At 32.3% G+C, this 24,731-nt stretch overlaps 2 protein-coding genes across 2 annotated transcripts; one reads left to right on the top strand and one right to left on the bottom strand.

The window, feature by feature from the left end:
• Positions 1–2,410: 2,410 nt before the first annotated feature.
• On the top strand, positions 2,411–6,025 carry LOC105346979 (lysosomal proton-coupled steroid conjugate and bile acid symporter SLC46A3). Its single transcript, XM_066088430.1, has 5 exons — positions 2,411–2,431; positions 3,254–4,377; positions 4,792–4,875; positions 5,033–5,189; positions 5,912–6,025. The coding sequence occupies exons 1-5, from the start codon at positions 2,427–2,429 to the stop codon at positions 6,006–6,008; spliced, it is 1,467 nt and encodes a 488-aa protein (XP_065944502.1). The 5' UTR covers positions 2,411–2,426; the 3' UTR covers positions 6,009–6,025.
• Positions 6,026–8,754: 2,729 nt separating this feature from the next.
• On the bottom strand, positions 8,755–17,298 carry LOC105346980 (melatonin receptor type 1A). Its single transcript, XM_034470998.2, has 2 exons — positions 17,066–17,298; positions 8,755–10,449 (listed from the first exon to the last, which is right to left on the bottom strand). The coding sequence occupies exon 2, from the start codon at positions 10,018–10,020 to the stop codon at positions 8,920–8,922; it is 1,101 nt and encodes a 366-aa protein (XP_034326889.2). The 5' UTR covers positions 10,021–10,449; positions 17,066–17,298; the 3' UTR covers positions 8,755–8,919.
• Positions 17,299–24,731: the final 7,433 nt, after the last annotated feature.

Raw genomic sequence — 24,731 nt, 5'->3', positions numbered from 1 at the left:
CTGTTGCTGGGAAATCTTTGACGAAAATTTGTTTGAAAATTTTGGTTAAAAAATAAGCAAAGTTGTCATTTAACAGGAAGTTGAAGTCCGATTGATACAAAAATATATCCCACAATATGGCATGCCTAAAAAAATAGTGTGTTAAAATTTCAAACATCTGCGATAAATAGTTGCTGAGAATTCTTTGACGGAAATTTGTTTGAAAATTTTGGCAAAAAAAAAACAAAGCCGTCATTTTACAGGAAGTTGACGTCTGATTGGTACAAAAATACATCTCACGATATGGCATGCCTATACAAATACTGTGTAAAAATTTCAAGCATCTGCGATAAACAGTTGCTGAGAAATCTTTGACGGAAATTTGTTTGAAAATTTTTGCTAAAAATAAACAAAGTCGTCATTTAACAGGAAGTTGACGTCTGATAGGTACAAAAATATATCCCACGATATGGCATGCCTTAACAAACACTGTGTTAAAATTTCAAGCATCTGCGATAAATAGTTGCTGAGATAAATGCGACAGAAATTTTTGTTACGGACGGATAGACAGACGGACGGACGGACGGACAGACAGACAGACAGACACACAAGGGTAAAACAGTATACCCCCTCTCCTTCGGAGCGGGGGTATAAAAAGTGTGTTAAAATTTCAAGCAGCTGAAATTAATAATTGTTGAAAAATCTGTAACGATAAGTTAACAAAGTCGTCATTTAATAGGAAGTTGACATATGATTGGGACAAAAATGAATCCCACCATATGGCATGTCTAAGCCAAAAGGGTGTTAAAATCTTAAGCTACCGCAATTTAAAGTTGATGAGAAATCTTTGACGAACATTGTTACTGACTGACAGACACACAGACGGACAGAAACACAAGGGTAAAACAGTATACCCCTCTCCTTCGGAGCAGTGTTATAATATAGTTTTGTTTTGATTGACGTATCACAAAAAACAAACAGGACAGAAAAAAAATTATTATCTATTTTCCTTTGATAATTAACATAATTTGATCAAAAATAAAACCACAAAATGTTGATTAAACATTATAAACGCATTGGAATGGTTGTGTAGGAATTTATATCTAAAAAAAAAAGAAGAAGAAAAAAATCAAAATGGATATGCCGTCAGCTTATGCACATATTTGAGCTGTTGTTGCTTGATTCTATCGTCATCGTGTAAAATAACATTTCAACATACTCGGAGAATCTGACAGGACAAGCCATATATATCTTTTCAAGATATTTGTCTCGCTACTAGAACACAAGGTGAACTTACAAAATAGTTGTAGCAAATCGTATTATTTAAAACAATTTTTTTTTAAATTCTTTATCCCCTGCAGTGTTTATTGTACCATGACCCCGAACGTGTTGTAGTGCGTAGAGTTATGAGTCCTGCAAGACTATAAACTGTAAATACAACTATTTTGTTCACTGTCAATATCAATGGTGGAAGATTTTTACCATCACTTTTCATATCATAATGTTGATGTGTTCATCATGTTGTTTTGCCATATAATTGTGTGGGCTTAATCACGTGTCTAAACATTCTAAACATTCAAAACCAAACGTGAACACGTGGTGAAAGTTATCTTGTTGATAAGTTAACTTTATTATCGGACAAAACAACTAACAGTTGTTATTAACAGGCACGTAGCATCGTTTGTGAAAGTGGGGGGGGGGGGGGGCAGACTCATCCAAAAATCTTGACAAGCAAAAAAAAAAAAAGTGGAAATTTTAACTTTTCAAAATCTTCAAAATCCTAATCCTTGGGGGGGCGGGGGGGGGGGGGGGGGGGGTTGGCTAAGTATGTAACTTTAATTTCACTCCTCATTTCCTTACTTTCATTTCAATTTTTTACATTCTCCCAAAAAAAGTGGGGGGGGGGGGGGGGCAACTCCATGATAATTCAATTTTTTATATGTTAATTGTAAAAAATTTCTTGCTGCGAGAAAAAGGGGGGGGGGGGCCAGGCCCCCCCGCCCCCCCCCCCCCCCCCCCCCCCCCCCCTGATGCTACGTGCCTGATTAAAGATCTGATAATTCCACATCACTTTCTTGAAAATCAGCATACCTATCAATAGTCTAACTTCGGTCTTTACAAACATAATAATAGCATATTAAGTCTTCTTTAAGATGAAATATGAAAATTGTTAAGCCTGGATTTTACTAAATAAAATATAATCTTTAAACGCGCTGATTTGCGAGAGACATTTACCTTTCAAATTCAAACATGTATATAAATGATTATATCGTAGTTGCGCCAATTACATAATATTTCTAGCCAAAACTTGACCTTAAACTAATAAATTGTGTGTTATTGATCACAATATTTGTGACAAAATCAGATTGTTGGACTTTTGCACCAATTCAATAGATAATATTGCTTGTTGTTTAACATGTTTATCTTTATTCTTCGACGTAACGGGTATGAGGTAAGATTACATGCGATATAAGTAGAAGATTCATTAAAATTACGGAGAATAATAAAAACCACAATGTCCCTAACTTTTTTTTCAAACAATGAGAGGATCTTAAGCTAGTGAGACCCATGGGGCAAAGAAATGTAGTTATTATTCAAGTAAAAACGTGACTTCAGTGTCATTTTTAATTATAGCGTGAATTCTAACGACATGCGTGATAGAGCAAATATGAATGTACATGTAAATAAGTCTTTCAAATATTATTTAAATACAAATGAATAGACTTTAAGATGTATGGGATAGAATTTCTTATTACTTTGTAAATTACTTTTTACAGCAAATTCAAATAGGCTTTTCAATTCTGATAGAGAAAGGTGGTGAACAAACCTAAGTTCTCTTACTCGTTTATCTTTAAGTAGTGTTGACAAATACACCAGATGACCAATGAATTTGCACTAAAAAGTTTTATATATTCGGAGTTATTAATGTCCATCACAATCATATTTTTGAGTTCTAATTTTGATGAATTGCAAACTATCATAGATACAGTAATTATTTTATTTTAAAATTCATTCCGTAACACGGACTTTCCAACAATGATATTCGAGAAATCGATTCCCTTACCATGTTTGCCAACTCAGTTTTATAATACTGTCGAAATAGCTTTATGCTGAATTTAATTAAATCAAACAAAATCAGGGCTAAATGATACAAAATGACCACTGCGTAAACAATAAATATAATACGCAGAGTTTTTCATATCTGAGAATCCACTGCACACCTTCATCTAATTATCAAACTTAAGTTAATATATTTGTGTCTCCTTTTATCAAGTGCCAAGATGTCCCTGGCAACAGAGTCCGAGACAACTTCTTCAGAACAAGAAACAGCTAAGGAGGAAATAACATCGCGAAGAAAATATTTGATCGGTCCATTCGTGTTTTTGCACACACTAACTTTAACGTTGTACAACACCTCTATCAACCTCTACTATCCTTACCATGTTGGAAGAGAGCTTTTCCCAAACGAATCGGTGACGAAAGAAAAAAGTTCCCTTTGTCAGAGCCGAACAAATTCAAGTTCGACGAACGAGCAAATCGTCCAGTCTGTCGTGGCAGAATATTCTGTTTATGCTGCCATATCTATGGGATTCCCTTGTCTAATATCTAACATACTCCTAGGAAGCATGAGTGATCGTTATGGAAGAAAACAGTTGCTTATTATACCAACCTTGGGGTTACTGGTTGCCCAGATTATCGTAGTTGTGTTCATGTACGTTTCAGTAGATCTGTATTACTTTCTACTACCGTCGATTATTCTTGCTGGTTTTGGGGATATATTTGCAGTGTTCCAGATCTCATTGAGTTACATATCTGATATCACAGAAGCTTCGAAAAAGAGAACCTTTGGGATAGCTCTACTTGAGCTCTCTGGTGGCATTGGGGTCCTACTAGGCCAAATCATCGCGGGGTACTTGATTCAGTCTTTGGGATACACATTGACAGTGCTCTTCACATGCATTGTGAAAAGTGCAAACCTAATTAACATTGTTCTCCTTCCTTCATCCGTCCCATCTACGAAATCCCAGTGGAGCTGCAAAGTAGTTATACGATCTTTGAAAGAATCATTCCAGTTTTATTACTCCAAAGAGTTTTCTGGATCTCGATGGAAGTACAACCTGTGTCTTATCATCTTTATCATTGGGAATATGACAGTAATTGGAAGAGACAATGTGGAGACTTTATACATAATCAGCCCCCCATTCTGTTTCACTCCGGTTCTTGTCGGATGGTTTAACGCTACCAAAGCGATGATGCAACTCATAATTCCTATGATTCTTATACGGGTGTTCTTGAAATTTTGGAGCAATGAATTTATAACGGTGTTCGGAGCAATATCGGGATTATCATACTTTGTCGTCGAGACTTTGGCACGTTCAACACTCACGCTGTTTTTAGGTAAATTTTCAAACAATCGCATAATGAAATTCAAATTATGGCCGATCCACGATTAACTGAATTTAACGATCTAAAGATCAATCAATAAATTGATTTTCACTTCTATTCTCGATGCCGGTATATACAAAAACATAAACTTTAAGAATGAAAAAAAAATCCTTTTTCTATCACAATTCATGAACCACATGGCAACGGGATGCTATATTTCATCAATACCGATATTAAGATTATACAACAACAAAAAATTTGATATATTTTTCAAAATCTGATTTTAATAAATTCTTAAATATTAACATCCAAACAAAGAATATATAGACTTCTGAAAGGAATAACAGAGGAAATGCTGTCGGAGGTATTTTGAATTAGACATCATTTCATCCACGTAAGAATGAATACATGTATCATATTTTTCAGCTCCTGTTTTCGGCTTTGGATTGGTACTCGGTTTTGTCATTATTCGAGCTATTGTGTCAGTGGAAACGCCTGGCAATAAACAGGGTACTTTTATGATCATTTGCGGCAAAACATTAAACAAATCCAAGATTTACAATTATTATTCCATGAACAGCTCATGTTTAATCATTAAACATCAACTATTTCATGTCGTTTTTACCTTTCCTTACACATTAATTTTGTACACCATTTATTGTTGCAGGTGCTCTTTACGGTGGGTTGGCTGCAATACAGACCATCTTTGCCTTTTTTGGATCCATGGTTTTTAGTGCAATTTACAAGAATACTGTCCATACCAACAAAAGAATATTTTTGATATTTATCATTGTTTTATTGGTTGTAACGTTGATAATGTCAATGTAAGTATGATTTTTGGGAGTTGATTTTAAACAACTCTATGCAGTTACTCAGACAAACCGAAAGTGAAACAGTGTTTGGACCTCAGCACAAATCATTGCTGCTGACAAGACTTAGTTCTTGAAAATAATTGATAAATTCGATGTAATGTATGCTAAAGCATTGTTTTTCAAGGAAACTTATTTATAAATACCTTGAAAATAGTCAGATTTTAAATGGTACGAACAATTTAAATATTTTTTGTAGTCGTATGTATTCCTACGCCAATATTTCAATATTCAAGAGTTCAATATTGCTTGGATCCATACAATTTTCGAGAAATATTTCTATTACTGATACATAGTTTGATTGAATTAATTTTATCTTTAAATATTATTTAACATGATTCATATGGGGGTTTCTCGACATTCTTGTCGAAAAAGTCCAAAAATTCATATAATAAAAATGTGCGTAATTCAAATTAGAAATTACATGTACTTGTCATGCAAAATAACATATCATTGATTTTAAAATAAATAAACAACGACAAAATTAACTCCCGTCAGTTCTTCAGTACTTTGATTTACTCTTGCATCTTTTACTTAAAAATACCATATGCTAAACTTTGATGACTGATAAACAATTCAAGTTAATAAGTTTTAAATATTTATTTAAAATGAATTCATTTTGATTTAATTATTTTATTAATGATAGATAGATAGATCGAATATTGTTTCCATTTCAGAATTTTGTACATGAAATCCAGGAGTCGGATCAAACAATACACATTAAAATCAAAGGAAATAGACATCGCAGCCACTGAACACATTGAAAGATATTGATTACAGCAAAGGTGAATCCATCCTCATATATGAAAAAATAATTCTGGACAGTTGTAATTTTACTGAAAACAGTCTACAATTTATTTCTCTTTCGCTCAGAAATTAATTGAAAAATTATTAAAATTCAGTGTTCAATAATTTTGAGTAAAAAAAAATGTAGCTGATCGCGTTTTCTTTACAATTAATGAAAACAAAAAAAGTTTTTAAAAAGCTAAACTATTATTTTCTGTGTTTTTATTAGTCCCATACCTCTTCCACCGAAGGGGACTAAAGCCTTTCTCTGCGTCCGTCAGACTGTTCCACTTCAGATTTCCACACTTTTTGCGTTTGAGAAATAACACAAAACCTGCTGAACAGCTTCAAAATGTAAAACAACACATCAAGTTACACTTTTGTAGCGTCTGGTTGACATCTTTTCAAGAAAATGTTTTTTTATATATTCCATTTTTTTAATGTTCGGGTTCGGTGTGTAGTGAATAAATGGGGCCAGTAATAATATCGTGGGTTACTTGTACCATTACTTTTTTCATTTCTGACAAACAAATAAGTTATGTAAAAAAGTGTCAGGTATTGTGTTGTTATATTAATCGGCAGTTTTTTTTTTTGGGGGGGGGGGGTATTATTACAATCGGGTACGTTTTCGGGTTGAGCTGTTTAACTGTTTGGTTTGAATTGGGGTACAGAAGACGGAAAGAAATTATATTGTGCATAACGGTGCATTGTTTTCACAAATTTCTACTAGCGAATACTTGCACTTGGCGAAATTACAGGAGGTAAAATAAAGTGTATTATCTAATCCACTTTGTATTTAATTTCGATATCAATTGTATAGTTTGAATGTCCCATTTTCTTTTATCTCTTATTATTAAAAATTATTAAAGCATAACATCTCGTTTATAATAGTTTTGAAATAGGATTCTTCGAAGCTTTCATAGAATAATATAAGCCGGAAGGGGACGTGTATTGCTTATGCAATACTCTCAGAGTGCTTGTTTTCCATACATTCAAACACGTGTTTTAAAATTTAAATATCGATTACGTCGGCACTAAATCGTCATGGAACTTTCAGTAAAACATTTATGATGATGGTTTCTTCATGCATGTGGTTGAAGCGATTTCACTTACTTAATAAGCATTAATGCAGCAAAGTCTTGTCCTGCATTTAAATTTTTAAGATAAATGGTATCGTCATATATATATATATATATATATATATATATATATATATATATATATATATATATATATATATATATATATATATAAATGTGGTAGTTGGAATATCATCACTTTTGTCACATAGCTCAGATTTAAGGTGGCCCTATACACTCACAGATTAATCCAATTTGCAATAGAAGATCACAAAACATATACTTATCAAATATTAAAATTATGATAGGGGTAATATAGGTATTTTTAAAGAATTCTTAAATGTTTTTTCGTGTTTTTGTAAAATAATTTTTAAAAAGTTAACTATTAATAAATTGAAAGAAATTTTGTTGTCATATGATGGATATTTCTTTCGACACCTAAAAATAAATATAATACTTCTTAACATTCAAGAATGCTATATTTGCAATTTTTTTGGCATTTCCCCAAAACATAATTTTTCATATTTTCTTGCTCTGTTGACAAATCATCTGAAAAAGCTGCTTGGTGTTATAAGAAAATGTATTTAATAACTGTGACATAAAAAATTTGAATGAAAATCATTGCAAATAAACACAAAAAATATTTTAAATTTTATTTGGTATTAAAGTTCCTAAGGTAAGAGTTATCGTTCCTAAGTCCCAAGGCCCAAACATCATGGGGACTTTTCATTTCTGAGTTGAAGAAAACGTCCTAAATATCATGATGGAATGATAAATACATACATGTTTCATTATTGGCCTATATACGTGAATTTATTCGCTTTTATGCAAAACTAAGTCAAATAAATAAAGGGGAAAATTAACTAATATGATTTATGTATCCCAACCTGAGAGAAATTCAAAGCCACCCTCCCATCCCCTTATGGTGGTAAGGAACATCTGTCAATATTAATGTAGATTAAATTATATTATAATTGAAATACTTTCACCGGTTTAGAATTTTCTTTCACAGTATTCAACCAAAAAATACGTTTTAGAAAATTTTGGAAAGTTAAAAATTTGATTGTCCTCAACAGGATTCGAACTTATGACCTACAGGTTTGTAGTGAACCCACTAACCCACTGCCCTACGCTGTAAGATGTCGAAAATGGGAAAGATACTATTTATAAAATTATACTTGATTTTATTGTTTATTTCGATAAATAATACGACAAAACGTGAAGGTGTCACATTACTTGTAAGTAATGATTTTTCCAATTAACAAATTAAATCTAAGACTATTCATTTAATAATTTTTTTGTAAAGAGGGGAACCCGTACAATTCGCTTCAGCTTAAATCAGCCAGTACCGGAATGGCATGCTTCCAGGTTTACTTTTTTGAGTACTTCGTCATCAAAAAGTGGTGTATAGAGCCACCTTAATTTGGTTTAATTCTTTCAACAAAGCATCATGTTATGATTCATGAATACTTTAGGAAGTCATGCTGTCGATGATAATCATGCAAAATATTAGACAATAACTGTGTAGAATTTAATCAAAATTATGTTTAAAAAATTAACTTACTGGCTTAATACCATTACATGAATGATTTTGATGGCAGTATCTTTTCCATAGTCTGATGGTCATGTAATAAATAAGCAACATAAGTTAAAAAGAAAGATAAACAGAAAAATAACTTTATTATACCGATTAATTAATATACCGATAAACACAACAGTTTTCAAAATACAATTGTCCAGCATATAAAAAAACGTTCATCTATTCACGTATACATGTAGTTGAAATTGAACAAATAACAACATTTCGGATTAGGTTTTCATTAGGTGAAGCTTTCGTTCGTTTGCGTAATTTTAGTTGACATATTAAGAGGGATAACTTCAGTTTCGCCTTCATTTTCGACAACCATTTGAGTTGTTTGAGCAGTGGTAAGGGCGTTTCCGTTTTCTTTTTCTTGGTTCTTGATGAGATGAAAGATTTTGAAGCATTCGAGACGGATTGATCTGTCCATTGCCCCGTAAACAATCGGATTGCAACAATTTCCTATTGCAAAGAAAACTGTAATCGCAACATAGAAATCGGCACTCAGCTGTAATTGTTTATCAATGGATCGCACGATCCCATAGGGCATGTATCCGATCACGATCAACAAAAACACCATTCCAAACATTTTTGTGATCTTGATTTCCCGCTTCAACCACTCCTTTTGGCGGGAAGCTCTAAAAGCGATCGACGATTGGTGAACCTTGATAAAAACTGCTATGTAGCAAACAACAAGGATGATAGATGGAAGAATCATTAGAAACATAATCACAAGCAGATTATATGGACCATAGTTTTTCTTAACGATACACCGAAGTAACCTCGATTCATAATATGCCATCTGTCCAAGGGAGGGTTGAGCCAGAAAAAGCAGGGGTATAACTCTAGCAAAAACTAGAACGAAACAAGTGTATGCTCTCTTTGATATTTTCTTGTAGAAATTATTAAATACCACCACTATTAAGCGGTGTATAGCAATCAGTCCTGTATGCCAGAGCGACGAGCCCATGAATAAAACTGTGAAAAGCGTGGCAAGCTCACATCCTAACATACCTGTAGGAAATTCTCCCATGAAATATGAGAGCATTACGAGGTTGTTATTGAATCCGAGGTTTATGATATCGTTAATACAGAGACTAATAATGAATATATTGATAATATTATTCAAATCTCTCCTTGTGAAGACTACGAGCAAAATAAGAATATTTGCAAACAGGCCCCATAATAAAGCGACGAGCATGACAATACCGCCAATATATAGAGCCGTCCTCGAAGGACCAGAGGCAAAAGATGTGTCGTTTGATGATCCATTGTAAGAAGTATTAAATTCTGAGAATGACTCCAACATAAAAGTCATATTGTCAGAGATGTTCTTTGCCATTTATGCGTCGTTTTTTAATAAAGAATATGTTGTGGTGCGTTGGCTTTCAGCTTTTTATATAAACCATTTTATAGCCATCCGTACTAAGACGGCGAAATCAATAGATGAAACATTGTGATGCAGGACGTTGTCCACACTTCTTTGTAATATCCAACATGTATTGGTATTCTGTTACATTAAAATCACATTCGTAGGAATTTCTATCTTTATGACTTTAATCTGATCAGCCAAATCACAAATCCTTAAGAAGATCTAGATAAGATAATGGCTTTGAACTGATGCTGAAAGTGTTATCAATATTAGAAACTTGCGGATGAATTCGTTGGGAAATGTTTAATGCTTGTTCAAGGTACTTATTCTGAATAGCGTTGCATTCATGTCTGATTTCTGGTAAAATATGGCTTTCCTGTATTGTTCACTGTGAGTTTTCTGAAAAAGATGAGAAAAAAATTATCCTTTAGTTTTAGGTAATATGGGTTCAATGACTAAAAAAGCGTGTTTATGACTTAAACTCGAAGGCTTTTTAAATGCTAATAGTGATTACAGTCTTCGTTACGTAACATGTCGACTGCTATAAAAGCTCTCTCTCTCTCTCTCTCTGTATGCAATTAATTACAAGAAGCGGTTTCTTCAAACTTTAACACGCCGGAAAACAATCAACATTAATTTAAGTCTCCATATTATGCACCACATTTGACAGAGCTAAACGAGCAAAACCAAGAGAAAAAATACCCCAGTTGTCTTTTTCCAAGAAAAGTGCTTGTCACATTTTGAAGCGGTTTAAAGATTATTTGGAACAGGCTTTCCTATTGAATTGCTTAAAACGAAGCCTGCACGCAGAAATTTGCAATTTCTTCCTCGTTACCAGCGTTTTAAAAGGGTTTTATTGCTAAATTTATCTAATAAAGAACTGGTTTAGTGCTTTGAAGCTATGCTAGATACATGTATGTTACGAGTAGCAACTGATATCCTGTAAAGTTATATACCAGTTAATTCATCATATCAAGAGGTAACTATATAGATTAAGAGATTGATGAATCATTTATACTTAAATTAGGATACCGTTATAAGCATTTTTTTCTGCTCTCATTTACTCTTTAAAATATTTTATTTTACAGATATTAAAAGAGGGGATTTGAACAATGTCTGATGTAGTCTAGATGTCCTCAAAACAAGTAAAAAAATTAAACAAGGAATTCGTGGCTATCGGGTCAAGAGTTCATACCCTAACTGTCGGCTATAGAAATATTCTAGTGCAAATAATGTGTAATCAATATTGATAATACATTTACACAAAACATTGCCTTCTAAAACCCGAAGCCGTTTTTTCTACCTTTATTAGCCTAAGACCATTTCACGTATCTCAAATTAAGACGCCGATAAACAAGAACGATCAAATTAGAAGTTAAGCACAGTCTTAAGTTTGCGTAAAATAATAAAACATAAACCTTTTCAGGAAGAAAGCAAAACGCCGGTACGTGTATTACCAATATATATCATACAGGACCTTTGTTGCAAACTGTACCTTGTCTAAGTAAAGCAGAGTTCGAGTTCACCAATTTCAACGACATTTTGATTTAAAATCAAACCACAGACAAATCAAATACATATAAAAGGCCGTGTAGCTGTTGTCTGAGTAAGACAATATAAGATAGACTGTTGTCACGTTAAAACTCTGTCGTGATTTTGCATAATCTTTGACGTTTGCTCGGCCAACCTTAATTATAAAAAAAGTAAAAAGTACTTATCTAACATTTCGACATTCCATCAGTCTGTCCGTCATTTTAATTGTTATACGAAGGCAAAATGTCGTTTAAATTGGTTACATGTAATGTGCTTTAATATTGAACCGAAAGTCAGAAAAAATAGCCCCACCCATCACAATATTGATTAAACAAGTAATGCATTCGGGTGTATATCCCATAAAGGCAGGTTGAAAATAACTAAATCGCTCTGTGCTCCAAGCCTTAAAGTACGTGGGATACTATTTACATGGCATTGAGGCAAAATTTATCTGCTACGTTCAAAGGCAATTATAAATTGCCCAATATACATCTATACTACTATATTAAAATAATAGACTCGAATTTTGGGGCTTTAATACCGATAAATCGGAAGAGTACTGTCTTTTGTTTTATATATTTTAAATATCATTGGTACTTGAAGATTACCAATTTGTTTTTATTTTTTCTCAATCAAGCTTCGCTAATTAATTAACAACGAAAATTCATTAAAACAATTCTGGAAATCATCTTAATTTTTTGGATTTTACAATCTTGCGCATGTGCCTTACAATTCACGCTAAATCGAGGGAGGATCTTTATTTTAATGTTTCCACAATATCACATTTGCATGCATAAATTCAGAAACAATAAAACAAATGCGTGTAAATTTTTATTGGAAATTTTTTTCCGTTCATCAAAGAAAATACGGGAGATAACTCTAACACTGCATTTACTATAAAAAAAAATCCCGAGAGTTTTGAATGTCAACATGATGTGTAAAAAACGTTGTTGAAAAAATGTTGAATGCTGCAATTATAGAATTAAAACTTTTCGAAGAAAGGTATTAACAGCTTCAAAGTGGTTTGTTATGAACAATGCAACTTTATTTATGTTCTCCAAAATCGTTTTGGAGCGATTCTGCAATTTTCTGCTACGTTAGGGTATATGGGAGGCATTCTATCTGTGGCGAAGGCTTTTTCCGAGACACAGTTAGATTATTCCAATTCAGCAGAGTGTAGTGAAATTAATAGCATTATTGTAGGCTTAAAGATTGGTTATACAAAATGTCAACAATATACGGTGTGTCGATGTATCTATTCATAAATGTCCGATATCATATGCAATGTCAATCCGTGTACGCACGGGTAAAAGTCTAGTTTATTATAATACATGTAGATGTATATGACCGAATTAATTTCAATTGGGTTGGTCTATGTTCAATTTTGTACGCCGCAATAAAAACATATATCATTTTATTATTATTATGAGGAGGTGAAAATATTCAGATCGTGAATGTGAATTGCATTAACAGTCGTACAACTGAAGTCACGTGTTATTCTTCGCAAGCAGAAAAACAAGCAGAAGGAGAAACTTACATATGAATATATGATCTGACCTTTGGGACCATTAAAACATATGCAAACAATGCATACCGGGTATTTCTTTCATACCAAAAATTTGTATTTGAATAATGCTGAAAACGTGAAAGCAATTTAAACGTAATAACAGCGAAGGATGTAGCTGCGTGCAGAAATATTACATATAGAGGATATGTATCAATGACGAAAACTTTAGAACCTGCTCGAACAGTTTTTAATCATGCAATACCGTAAACAGTGGGGTTTTTTGTTGTTGTTGTTGTTGTTTTAAACTTGATCCGGGAATCTGAAAACATCAAACTAAGTCTCAATTTTTAGCAGTGATCACACAACGTACATCGTAGGTATCTTTTGGTATGAAGAAAGAGCGCAGTAAACTCGTTTAACTTTAATTGCCAAAAACTTCTTGCAACGTTGGTGTATAAATAAACGCAAATATTTGTACTCGGTGCGTAAAAGTTACTGCAACACATAGACGTCAATAAAGAGAAAGATTTGAACATTATTTATGAATACATTTATTGTTTACACACTAGAGTTAAAATCTTTTCGGTTTACTTGTTGGGTGCCAGAGTTCAAAACGGTTCTTCTCTTTACTCTGCAGATCACGAAACGTGGGTTAGGCTGTATTGAACGAAAGCTTAGCACGACTTGATGTTTTGTGAATTGATTACAGCATTCGAATTAGGAACTGCACGCTTCCAGAATCACGTAGCTCTAATAACCAGCCAAGTCTTTAAAATGTGAACACAGTGCTCGCTTATTTTAAATAAATGAAGAGATGGTTGTGCAGTTGAGAAAATGTGATTTTCGTGACATTTGACAAGACCTTCATTTTAATACACTCAGCAACAAATTATTCAATCAGGTTTTTTTCTCTTCTTTTTTCGGGGTTGGGTAGGGCTGTAAAGTTCAATGAACAAGAATAAAATAGATGTAAAGTCGGAGTAAAATTATGAAGATACTAAATAAATGTAAGCTTTTATCTTTAAAATGCAAAAAAAGAGGAAACGCAAAGAGAAACATATAAGCAAGTTGATACAGATATGTTGAGTTGGTGTGTTCTTATGATGGTAATATAAAGGGTTTAATACCTTTGAATGAAAATTTACTCCAATGCATTATTCATTTAAAATTTATAGAATGGGCGTATCTAATCGACTGGCGGTCTGACATAAGTAGCAAGCACCTGCTGCCATCAAACATGTTGTAGATATCTAAATGTGCCGACCGCGGCTTACCTATCACATTTTAATAAATTTCATGTCACATCGGTTTAGCGAAAGTTTCTGTTATCAAAAATAAATTGAAAAACTGAAAAAAGAAAAAGCAAACCCGTGACTGGTTTAATCAGCAAAGCATGGGTGTAAAGAACAGAGACAGCATGTATTATTAAATCGATGATACGTTCCTGAAGTTCATTTTTTTGGGGGGGGGCTTAAAATGCTTGAAGAAAATGATTTATAAGAAATTTCAAAGTAATCAGTTTTTTATAACATGCTATTTTTGTAAATTATTGTTCATCATTGAACACTCTTTAAGGCCTATAAGTGGAATTAAAGTGAAATAAATGATGTTTATACCACCCACTTTCGGTATTTACGCTTAAGGAGTCCTTTTTCTAGTCCTTTTGCTGACTAAAGAAAACATAAAAACGTATATACACGTAATTATTTATGTATACACCTAAGATAATACAATATGTATACGATTTATTTACCCTAGTAAGTTATGTATTAAGTGTATAATCAAAAAATTCGTCTTGCTTGTGACTCAAAACAAGAATCTATCGAGCCGTAACATAACAGCAGTTTGGGAATATTAAAATAAAGAAGAAAAAAGTTTTATTTTTACATCTTTGGGAATGCTTTCTCCAATTTGAGGTAATTTTCTAAAAATATGTTTATTAACAGCTGTCCCATGAGAAAGGATTTTTTTTTATCAATCAGCAATTATAAATCATTAATGAATTGTTTTGCTAAGTGGGATTCTTCTTAGATACAAGTATATATACAATGTGGTTACAGTCGATGTTCCATTTGTTGTTGTCATGAAGACCTAATAAGGATTCTGATCCTCTTGTAATTTGACAGGACATACATGTATGACCTAGCTAGGTCTTAGTCATCCCACTAATTATCGGAGGGATCTCTGGCTACGTAACGAACGTCCATTAATGAACTTCGGGAAAAGCACACAAAGGTTTCATCCACAGCTGTCGTCTATACCTGCTGAATACTGTACCAACGACAGCAAATGAATAACTGTTCTACCATATACCTTATCAAAATGTAATATAATTATTAATCCAACCTGCTATCAGGGGGGAAATCTGCAAATGAGCTAAAATCTCTGACAGCTTGTAGCTATTTTTATTTTTGTTAATCAGTTGTTTGATTGATATATGAAATATTAATGAATAATTATAATCTAATTGCAGATATCAAATTCCTCTTAAAGATAACAAACGGAAATATAAATGCCAAGATGCGACCATATATTTTATTCCAACTGGAAAATTACGTTATTTTTATTCAAACTCTAGAATAAAGGGCACTGCATGCATTGTACATAGCTTTTTAGTATATATCTTTAAATAAGCAATAAGGAATCCTTCTTAGAGTAATATGAGCTGATCAAGTACAGTCGGCAGTGATCAAATCCAATAAAGCCCGAAGAATTAATGATAGATTATACAACGTGATATCGTATTCGATTAGCTCATAAAATTCAAAGAATGATTCCTTATGACAAATAAATTTCAGCGATTATGCGAATACATATTAAGATAGTCATTGATGAATGAATGCAATTATACATGTACATTACAAATTGATTCGTAGTGTTACGACAGACAAAAAACTACAGAAACTGTATATATTTTTGTATCCGTTGCTTATCAATCAGGTACACATTGAATTTATAAGATATTATTTCTTATTTCAAAGCAGAGAACTTCTGCCTTATGTTTTCTCTCGTGGAAGCTTTCACTTTGAAAAAAAAAACGTATCTCTTAAGTTCATACGGCGTATTAACTTCCTGTGTTATAAACTTGTTTACACTATTCAATAGATTATTCTTTGAATCTGTACATAAGATTAGCACAGGGTTTGTGTTGAAAAATTTATCAATAAGCGTGTGGATTTTTTTTGTTTGTCTAGTGTTTATCTATTGAACTACTCGATTTGCGGCTTCAAATAGATTATACCCGACACTTTTATCATTTTATGTTTCAAAAATAAAATCAAAGAATACTTTTAACCAAAGTTAACTTTTTTACCCATTAGTTTACAGTATTTTAGCTGTTATGATGAGGGAAAAAAAGAATGATGCTTAACAATTTCTAGGTCAACAATAATCTGCTGGAACGAACGATAAATCATTTAACAGTTAGGTGATATGAAAGTATTCATCCATTAGTGTATTGATAATTAATTTCTCGCCAGTATGAAACTGCCTGAAATATCTACGACCATCTCAAAATAAACAGATAGTAATTACTTTACGTTTCGGATTTCATCTTTCATTTAAAGAAGGTTCCTCGTAACGGTTAATCACATGCCCATTATTAAAGGCATGCGCAGCGTTACCGTCATAGTTAAATAGGCTCCAATTTTTCTTATTTTGTTGCCGTCCAACTTTTTTCTTTTCAATTCTACACAAACGGTAGTTTTATATTCTCTTGCGTACTTTGATATGATAAATAAATAAGTATATGGCTCAGTAAAGACAATTCATATAATTTTATTAAACAATCGTTTTTTAAAACCGTGTTTATTGTAATAATTTTTGTGTGAGCTAATAGATTGAACAAATATTGAAGTATTTTGAAGTGAATCATTTTTAAAATTAGAAATCCATAGAATATTTTTGTTTTAAATATTAATCCATTTTTGCAATTTATATTCATAAAATAGAATACTTCTATATTAAAATACTTACCTCTACACTCCGATTAATTCAAATCCTGAAAATCACGCCGACATCGAACTAGATTTTCATATCATTAATGACAGAAATCTTCACTTCTTTCGATTATATTCACCTCTCTAAGTGACTGTATAAACCTTCTGTTGGATTTCGAAGAATGCTACTCCAGCTATTGATCTCGCAAATCTAATATATGGAACAACTGTTTCTATAGACTCAAGAATCTGAGCTTGCGCGAGAATTTGCGTGGCTTTCCATATATTTACGTACCGCCTCTAGTAACGCATGGCGAGGATTATTATTTCCAGTGAAGCTGTATTTTTCTTCAATGCATTACAGTGTTAAGCAAAACAAAACTAATACCATTAACTATATTATTTTATTGTGTTTTTCTGCAGACTACTCTCTTTATCTCTGGACTATGGTCTCAGAATTTGCGTTACCACAGCGCACTTGTTACAATGTGTATTCAACTACAAAAAAATCTTAGGAATAAAAGCTAATGATATTGATATGATAGTTTTAGTTGGCGAGTTTTGTTTTATAGTGATGTACTACAGCTTGCATTCAGGCACTGTAATAATCAAAATTACAATAAAAGATGGGGTTAGGCGTTAAAAATGTACAACCTATCTAAAAAAAAATTACATAGAGAGAGAAAGGGGGAGAGAGAAAGAGAAGTCATAAGAATATTTGTCTTGTTGGCTGCCGTTGGTAAAGTTCATAAATAACATTTTCTATTTAAAGCGATAAAAAGAAGAAAACTTGATGCGATCTCGTTGCTTGCAACGAGAGGGCTTGCGTTTGAATACAATGTACAGATTATTATACACAATATCGGGATACTTGTTCATTTCTTCCTCTAAGGATTTAAATAGACATACATGTATATCTATACTGGAAATCTGCGCTATTAGTGATGAAAACGGAAAATAGTAAAATCCATTATATACAGAAAAACATCGGCACTCAGGGATTGAATATGGCACGCCTAGAGACAAGTTCACCTCTCGCTACAGGATCTTGGAGCCCAAATCTCTAGAAAATAAGGAATAACATACCCTGCATTCATTAAAAGTTTCTTTTGAAAAAAAAACCAGAATAATATTTAAAACAATATTTAAATGTTGAAAATGTAATATTTTTTGTATCTTTCCGTTGATGACCAGAAGTAACGGCGAACGTTTATATACGATAAAGGCACTGTGACTTTAGAAACCCTGTATATTCGCTGAAAATTGGAAAATTCCATCTTTGATACGCGTACCTTTTAAGAACAAAGCCTCGGTCACCTGAGTACTAGTAACTGTAATGTGACTTTTGCCATGTACATGTATATTCATGTGCATTTTAATTACAGGGCGACTGAAATCATTTTTAATATTCCAGAATTGTTTAATGAAATAAACTTTCTAAATTCTAACGAAATTATTAAAAATTGTACCATAAGATACAGTGACATAATTGAACAAATCTGAACCAAAAAAAAAAACCAAACAAAACAAATCTGAAGTACAAAAAACAAATTGGTCGAAATCATCTTAGCCTATATAATCATGATAGCCTTGCCCTTCCACCAAAATTCCCTGATCCAGGGGCTATGAAATTCATTATTTTGGAAGAGACACTCTTCTTCTACTTCATAACTATGCACTTGATTCAGCGGATATTAACCCAGGGACAGAGGAGAAGATTTTCAAAGAATGACTGCATTCATTTAGAACCCCACCTTAACACCAGAACTCTTGACACAGGGACCATAAACTGCATATTTTTGGAACTGCAGACTCATTTATTTTCAAAGTAGTTTTCCTGATCATTTATGCAACTCTTCTATGAATAGAATGATGTTCAAACTATTATACACAAGCTTAATCCAGATATACAAGGAAACTTGATTTTGCCCCTTCTGCAAATTTGTCATAATGTAGAGGCGGCTATTATGATATTATTAAAACTGTTGCATTCGCAAGTAATAAATCGAATAAGATTTCAAAAATAATTGGGATAAACAAATTAAATTTAAATATAATTAATAAAGTAAATGTTTATAACTTTCTGGGAGAAATAGTATGTCTGAAAAATTAAAGGGGCATGGTCACGATTTGGGTCAAATTCTAATTTTCTGTTTTTATTATTTACAATGCTTTAGATATACATTTCTAATGATCAAATGAAATTTGAGAGTCAGTCATTTGTTTGTAAGCAAGATACAGAGCTTACAATTCTTTGTTTTGTAAACAAGACTCGTGCCCTGTTTTGTTTACATAGGTTCAATATACCAGTTAAAAATCTTTTTCAAGCTGATTTGTCTATCTTCTTATTCATCTTAAGCTAAAAATAAACAGTTCATAACGTATTTAACACAATCATTAAAGGTCTCAAACTGGACTTTTCTCTTCCACATTCAAAATGTAAACAAAAGCATAGTTTACATAGTAAAGATTTTTGAGCTCTGTAAATTGCTTTTAACTCAGCAAATGACACTCAAATTTTGGTTGCATATTTAAAATGCCTTACTTAAGCATTGTCAACATTAAAATCGGAAAAATAGTTTTTAACCAAAATCGTGACCATGCCCCTTTAATTTACAATCAGTTTTTAAGCTGAGATAGATGGACAAGCCGACCTTCTGAAAATCAAACAAATTCTCGATGGCTCAGGATCGGAAGCGATATCATCAACATTTCAAATTACACTAATGTTAAGATCAATATATATCAGATCTGAACGTTTCATCAAAATTGACAGAGCCGTTTTGGGCAATATGATTAAAACTGTAAGGAAAAAGAAACCGAAGAATACCAATGAGGTATTCCTGTATATTACTTTCATCAAAACAGATGGCTTAGGCTCTTTTCTCCGCAAGTGACATATTTGAGAAGGATGACGCAGATCCTCAGAGAAAACCGATACCAAACTATAGCAAAAAGTTGCTTTGTTTCATTGACAACAAGCCTATTAGTTGACATGTACATTAAGGTAAGGTAAAGTGACCGATTTATCATTTATTTCGGAGATCCTGTAACATCACAGATCAACATCGTTAGAAAGTCTGAAAATATATAGGTTTGGTTTGATTTGAGAGCTCTGACCAAGGCACGATAAGGGCTGCAAAATTTAAAAAATTTTCTCCCCAATTTATAGAATGGTTAACATGGGTACTATTTTTAATACTTTGTCAAAATTTGAAAGTGAAATATTGAGTTATAAGCAAGATAGAGAATTTAAAAATGTAGCTTCTTGCTGATAACATGATTTAAGAACACATTGAATCAATTTATCTTGTTTACAAAAACGAGTCATTTTATCAAATCAGTGGTAAAATTTTTACATTATTTGTAAACAAATAGAGACTCGAGCTTTATATATATATATATATATATATATATATATATCTATATCTATATCTATATATATCATTATGAATTCTTACCCTTTTATCTCGCTTGTAACTTGACTTCTTACATTCAAAGTTTGGTCAATCATTCAAAATGCACTATTTAGCCATTTTATATACATGTGAATTATCAAAAAATGAAATGTTGATCTGAAGTCGTGTCTAGGTTGCTTTAATAAGTTACAAAGCTAGCTCAGCGCTTCTCAGTACTATGATAAGACGATTCTGCTGAACATTGTAATAATTACATGTATATCTTTTCCAAGTCGCATACTTTTGCAGTAAGGCCTCAATTTTAATTTGACTGATTATAATCAACACATTTAAGGAGAAAGAATGAAACATTAGCCAATACTGCAATGCAAAGGGAAAGTTAATTATAAAAGCATGTGGTCTTCATCGGAGTGTATGCATCGTGTTTAATTGTTACTAAGTAATGATTTTCCTTGTTTCCACCATTCAAGATTTTACTTTGAAAACTGAAATAACTTTATTTCTAGAGGTTTAAAAATGATTTCTTTTTTAAGTACAAAATAATTAGAGTGATTGTTTAAATATTACTTTAGTATTAAACTATATACAAATGTCACTCTTTCGTGAAATTGACGTCTGATTAACACTACTTTCTACCAATCCTCTACAAAGTTTGAAATCTTTTGCTGATCGTTTTTTGTTTACTTTGTAACATCTTATAATTATTCCTGAAGTATTTCGTTTGTATTTTAAACAATCATATTGCAGACGCAAGGTTTAATCTTGTCTTTCTGGTAAAACAATTAATTACAGCAATTTTCTGTTGACTTGAAACATGTTGACGTACGTTTAATCATCGTCTGCTTTCGCCGCACGGACATTTTTCACATTCAGTGTTTGGAATGGAAAGAGATTCATGCATTCTCTCGAATTTCTATTGATTTCATGAAGACCTTACCACATCTTTACCTTCCCTCTGATGGTATGCAATACTCGTCAGGAAATTTTTCTTTCCGGCTTATTTGTGGGGAATACTGCTTGACCATCATAAGACAGGGTAAGGTTATTACAATAAGGTGCTATACATTTAAACCAGATATTCAGAGAAGTGTGTAATACGTAAGTATCTGTTAAAAAAACAGATATAAACATTTACAAAATATCAAAATAATACTAGTCAATTGCAGGAAAGGTTGCTTATATAAAGAGAATTACAAATTTTAAAAACATATTTAGTAAGTAAGAATCAAGAAAATATGCATTTATCAGTTGTGAAAAAAATATTTATAAGAAAAATTAACTGAACATTTTCGAATCGATTAAGTCACTGACACAAAGACTCTATAGTGTCTAATTAAGATCAACGAAAGCTGTAATGGAATTTCATTGATTGAATTTATGGATTTTATACACGTACATAATCGAGCGAAAGATGGTCGTGATTCTATGGTATCAGCGAAGCTACGCAGTGCTACCTTTTGAAGCAATTAGCTGATAACGAGGTGTTTTCTATGTCCTATGTTGTCAAAGCATCGGCTTGGTTCTGCAGTCTGTTTTAGAATGTTTTAGAAATGGAATCATTTTGAAAAATATTTTTGTCAATGATGCTCTACGTATACTTGGAATGTAGTTCTTTACCAGGAATGAAAATAACGCACTGAACAATCCATGAAGGGTCACACAAAAGGTTTCTGAACCACGGAAGGTAATTGGGGAAAGATGAATTGGGAAGGGGGGGGGGTAACACGTTTTTATCTGTTTCGCGACTTTATCCTAAACAATTTAAAAAAAAAAAGAAGGTATCTGATATTTATATTTATTACTCCAATTATTTGTCACCTAATATGTCTGTGATTTAAATAAATTTACACTGAGTTGCAGTATTCTGAGTTACAATATCCGTTTCATTGGTGAAAGCTATTGATGTCAACAAAGAGTTTTCTCATGAGATATTCAATCAAAGTCAGCATCGTTTATACGCATGATAGGCGAAGATTGTATTGGGAAATTAATAAGAACATCTCAATAAATTATTAGTATAGTTACGTAAGACACATCCTGGACGTTTCAACACCTCCAGTTATAATCTTCATTCATTCTAAGTGTAGCTGTACGTAAAGATCCAGAGCATATATAAAAATTCAAGCATTCAAGCATTCCATAGGCTAACGTATACTTGGTAAAAAGTGGTATATATCTTACCTCCTGCTAAATTGTAAAGAAATCATTGGTAAACAGCAGTCACGTGGTGACTGTGTATATTTCATACACAGTCAGTACGAAATATATCTCTACTTGAGCGTTATGACGTCATTATTAGAGTATTGTGACGTCAGGTTTTGTTACCAAATTGAAACTTGTGACTTGGTTATAAAACGCTTTTCATTGTTTAATTATCTAAAATATCTCATTTAAAGACCGTCGGTTAGATATAATCGTTACAAAGTCATGTAGTGACCGGGTACGGGATGATACCTGGTTAGTAAATTTCATACCCAGCTCAGCTTCGCCTCGCCAGGTATGAAATTTACTTTATAACCACGTATCATTCCGTACCCGGTCACTACATGACTATGTTACTAAGAATACTTGGTTGGTACGTGCTCAAATCTATTGAGAAGCCCTTCGGGCTTCACAATTTTTGATCATCATGTGAGCAACGAATTTCATATCCCCGTGAACCTTTTACTTGCTGTTTATTTCTTTAATATTTACATTAGCAAATATGTTAACCTATAGAATATAGAGCAAACGTTCAATTCTGTGTGAATTTTTTATGACGACACAATAATAGTAGCACGCGCTTATCGCTTGAATTATTGTAAACAAAAAAAAACACGATTATTTCAATGATTCTAAACGGTTTGCCCTTTTCAAACGTAACTATTAGTAATAAACAGCCATATTTAAAAGTTCAACGGGATATGAACTTGGTTGGTACGTGATCAAAACTACTTAGATGCTTTTAGGGATTTATAAGATTTGATCATGTGAACAATCAAGTTTATATCCCGGTGAACTTTTTAACTTGCTGTTTATTTCTTAAAGTGGACTAAAAATTAAATTATTGACATTTTAGGTTAATTTTCATTTCGTAAAATATGCCAACTTCGGTTGCAAACCAATACAATAAGTCGTTTATGAAAGGTATTGGACTTACTGAAACAAATTTGCTTCGTAGTGTTATCCCATGCAGACAAAGCCAATGGTTAATGTAATCAAATTATTATACATACGTGTGTTCTTTACTGTATTACGTCATTTTTATCCATAAGATTAATTACCAGGTCCACGTTTCCAGGATGTGTCTTATGTAACAATACTAGTATTTTTTTTTAAATGTTCTTATTAATTTCCAGTATCAATTTTCGCCTATCATGTGTATTAACGACAACGACTCCTGAGAAAACTCTTTGTTGACATCAATAGCTTTCACCAATGAAACTGATACTATATCTCAGTGTAAATTTATTCAAGTCACAGACTTATTACGTGACAAATATAGGTTTACATAAGGAAGTATATTTGCAAATGAAAATATATAAATATATATGTCATAATACAAGAATACTAAATAATAGATTTATATAATTCAATAGATACTTATGGTTGATGCATAGTTAAATCTGAAATAACGCTATTATCACCTAAAAATGATTCTTTAAATCTTTGATATAAAATTTTTGGTCATTATAAATGTATACTTATTAATTGGTTTAAATTATACAATATATACTTATGGTCGATGCGTAGCCAAATCTAAAATAACGCTATTATCACCTCATAATACTTTATAAAATGATTCCTTTTTCCGTACATAAAGGAAACATTTTTTCTTGATAATTATATGTATTAAGTATACTAATTGTTCTCTTTAAAATCAAGTATTTGACATCAGTAAGCAATTAACAATAAATAGTAAGTATGCTCTGATTATTTTCACGCATAAATAGCAACAAGGAATTTATCTATCTATACAGGTAAAATTGAATCTTGAATATGCCTGTTTAATGATTTAATTATTTGGATGAGTATTGACAGATATGAAGCATGCATATGTATTACGATTCAGTATAGTATGTACAAAACAAACAATATATCTTGTGATTGTGTATGAGATCGGCCTTATTTTGAATACATGTACCACTGTATAAAATAAGACCAAACAAAAACAGTTTTTCTAACAAACGAGTTATTCATAAAATAGAACTCTCTCTGCCTACATCTCTCTCTCTCTCTCTCTCCCTCTCTCTGTCTCTCTCTCTCTCTCTGTTCCCGTTTTGCACACATTTGATAATTGGGTAT

This window comes from Magallana gigas, chromosome 6 (assembly GCF_963853765.1).
Source record: "Magallana gigas chromosome 6, xbMagGiga1.1, whole genome shotgun sequence".
Classification (NCBI taxonomy): Eukaryota; Metazoa; Mollusca; class Bivalvia; order Ostreida; family Ostreidae; genus Magallana; species Magallana gigas.
The sequence above is the reverse complement of the archived record's forward strand: the minus strand, read 5'-3'. Positions and strand labels throughout refer to the sequence as shown.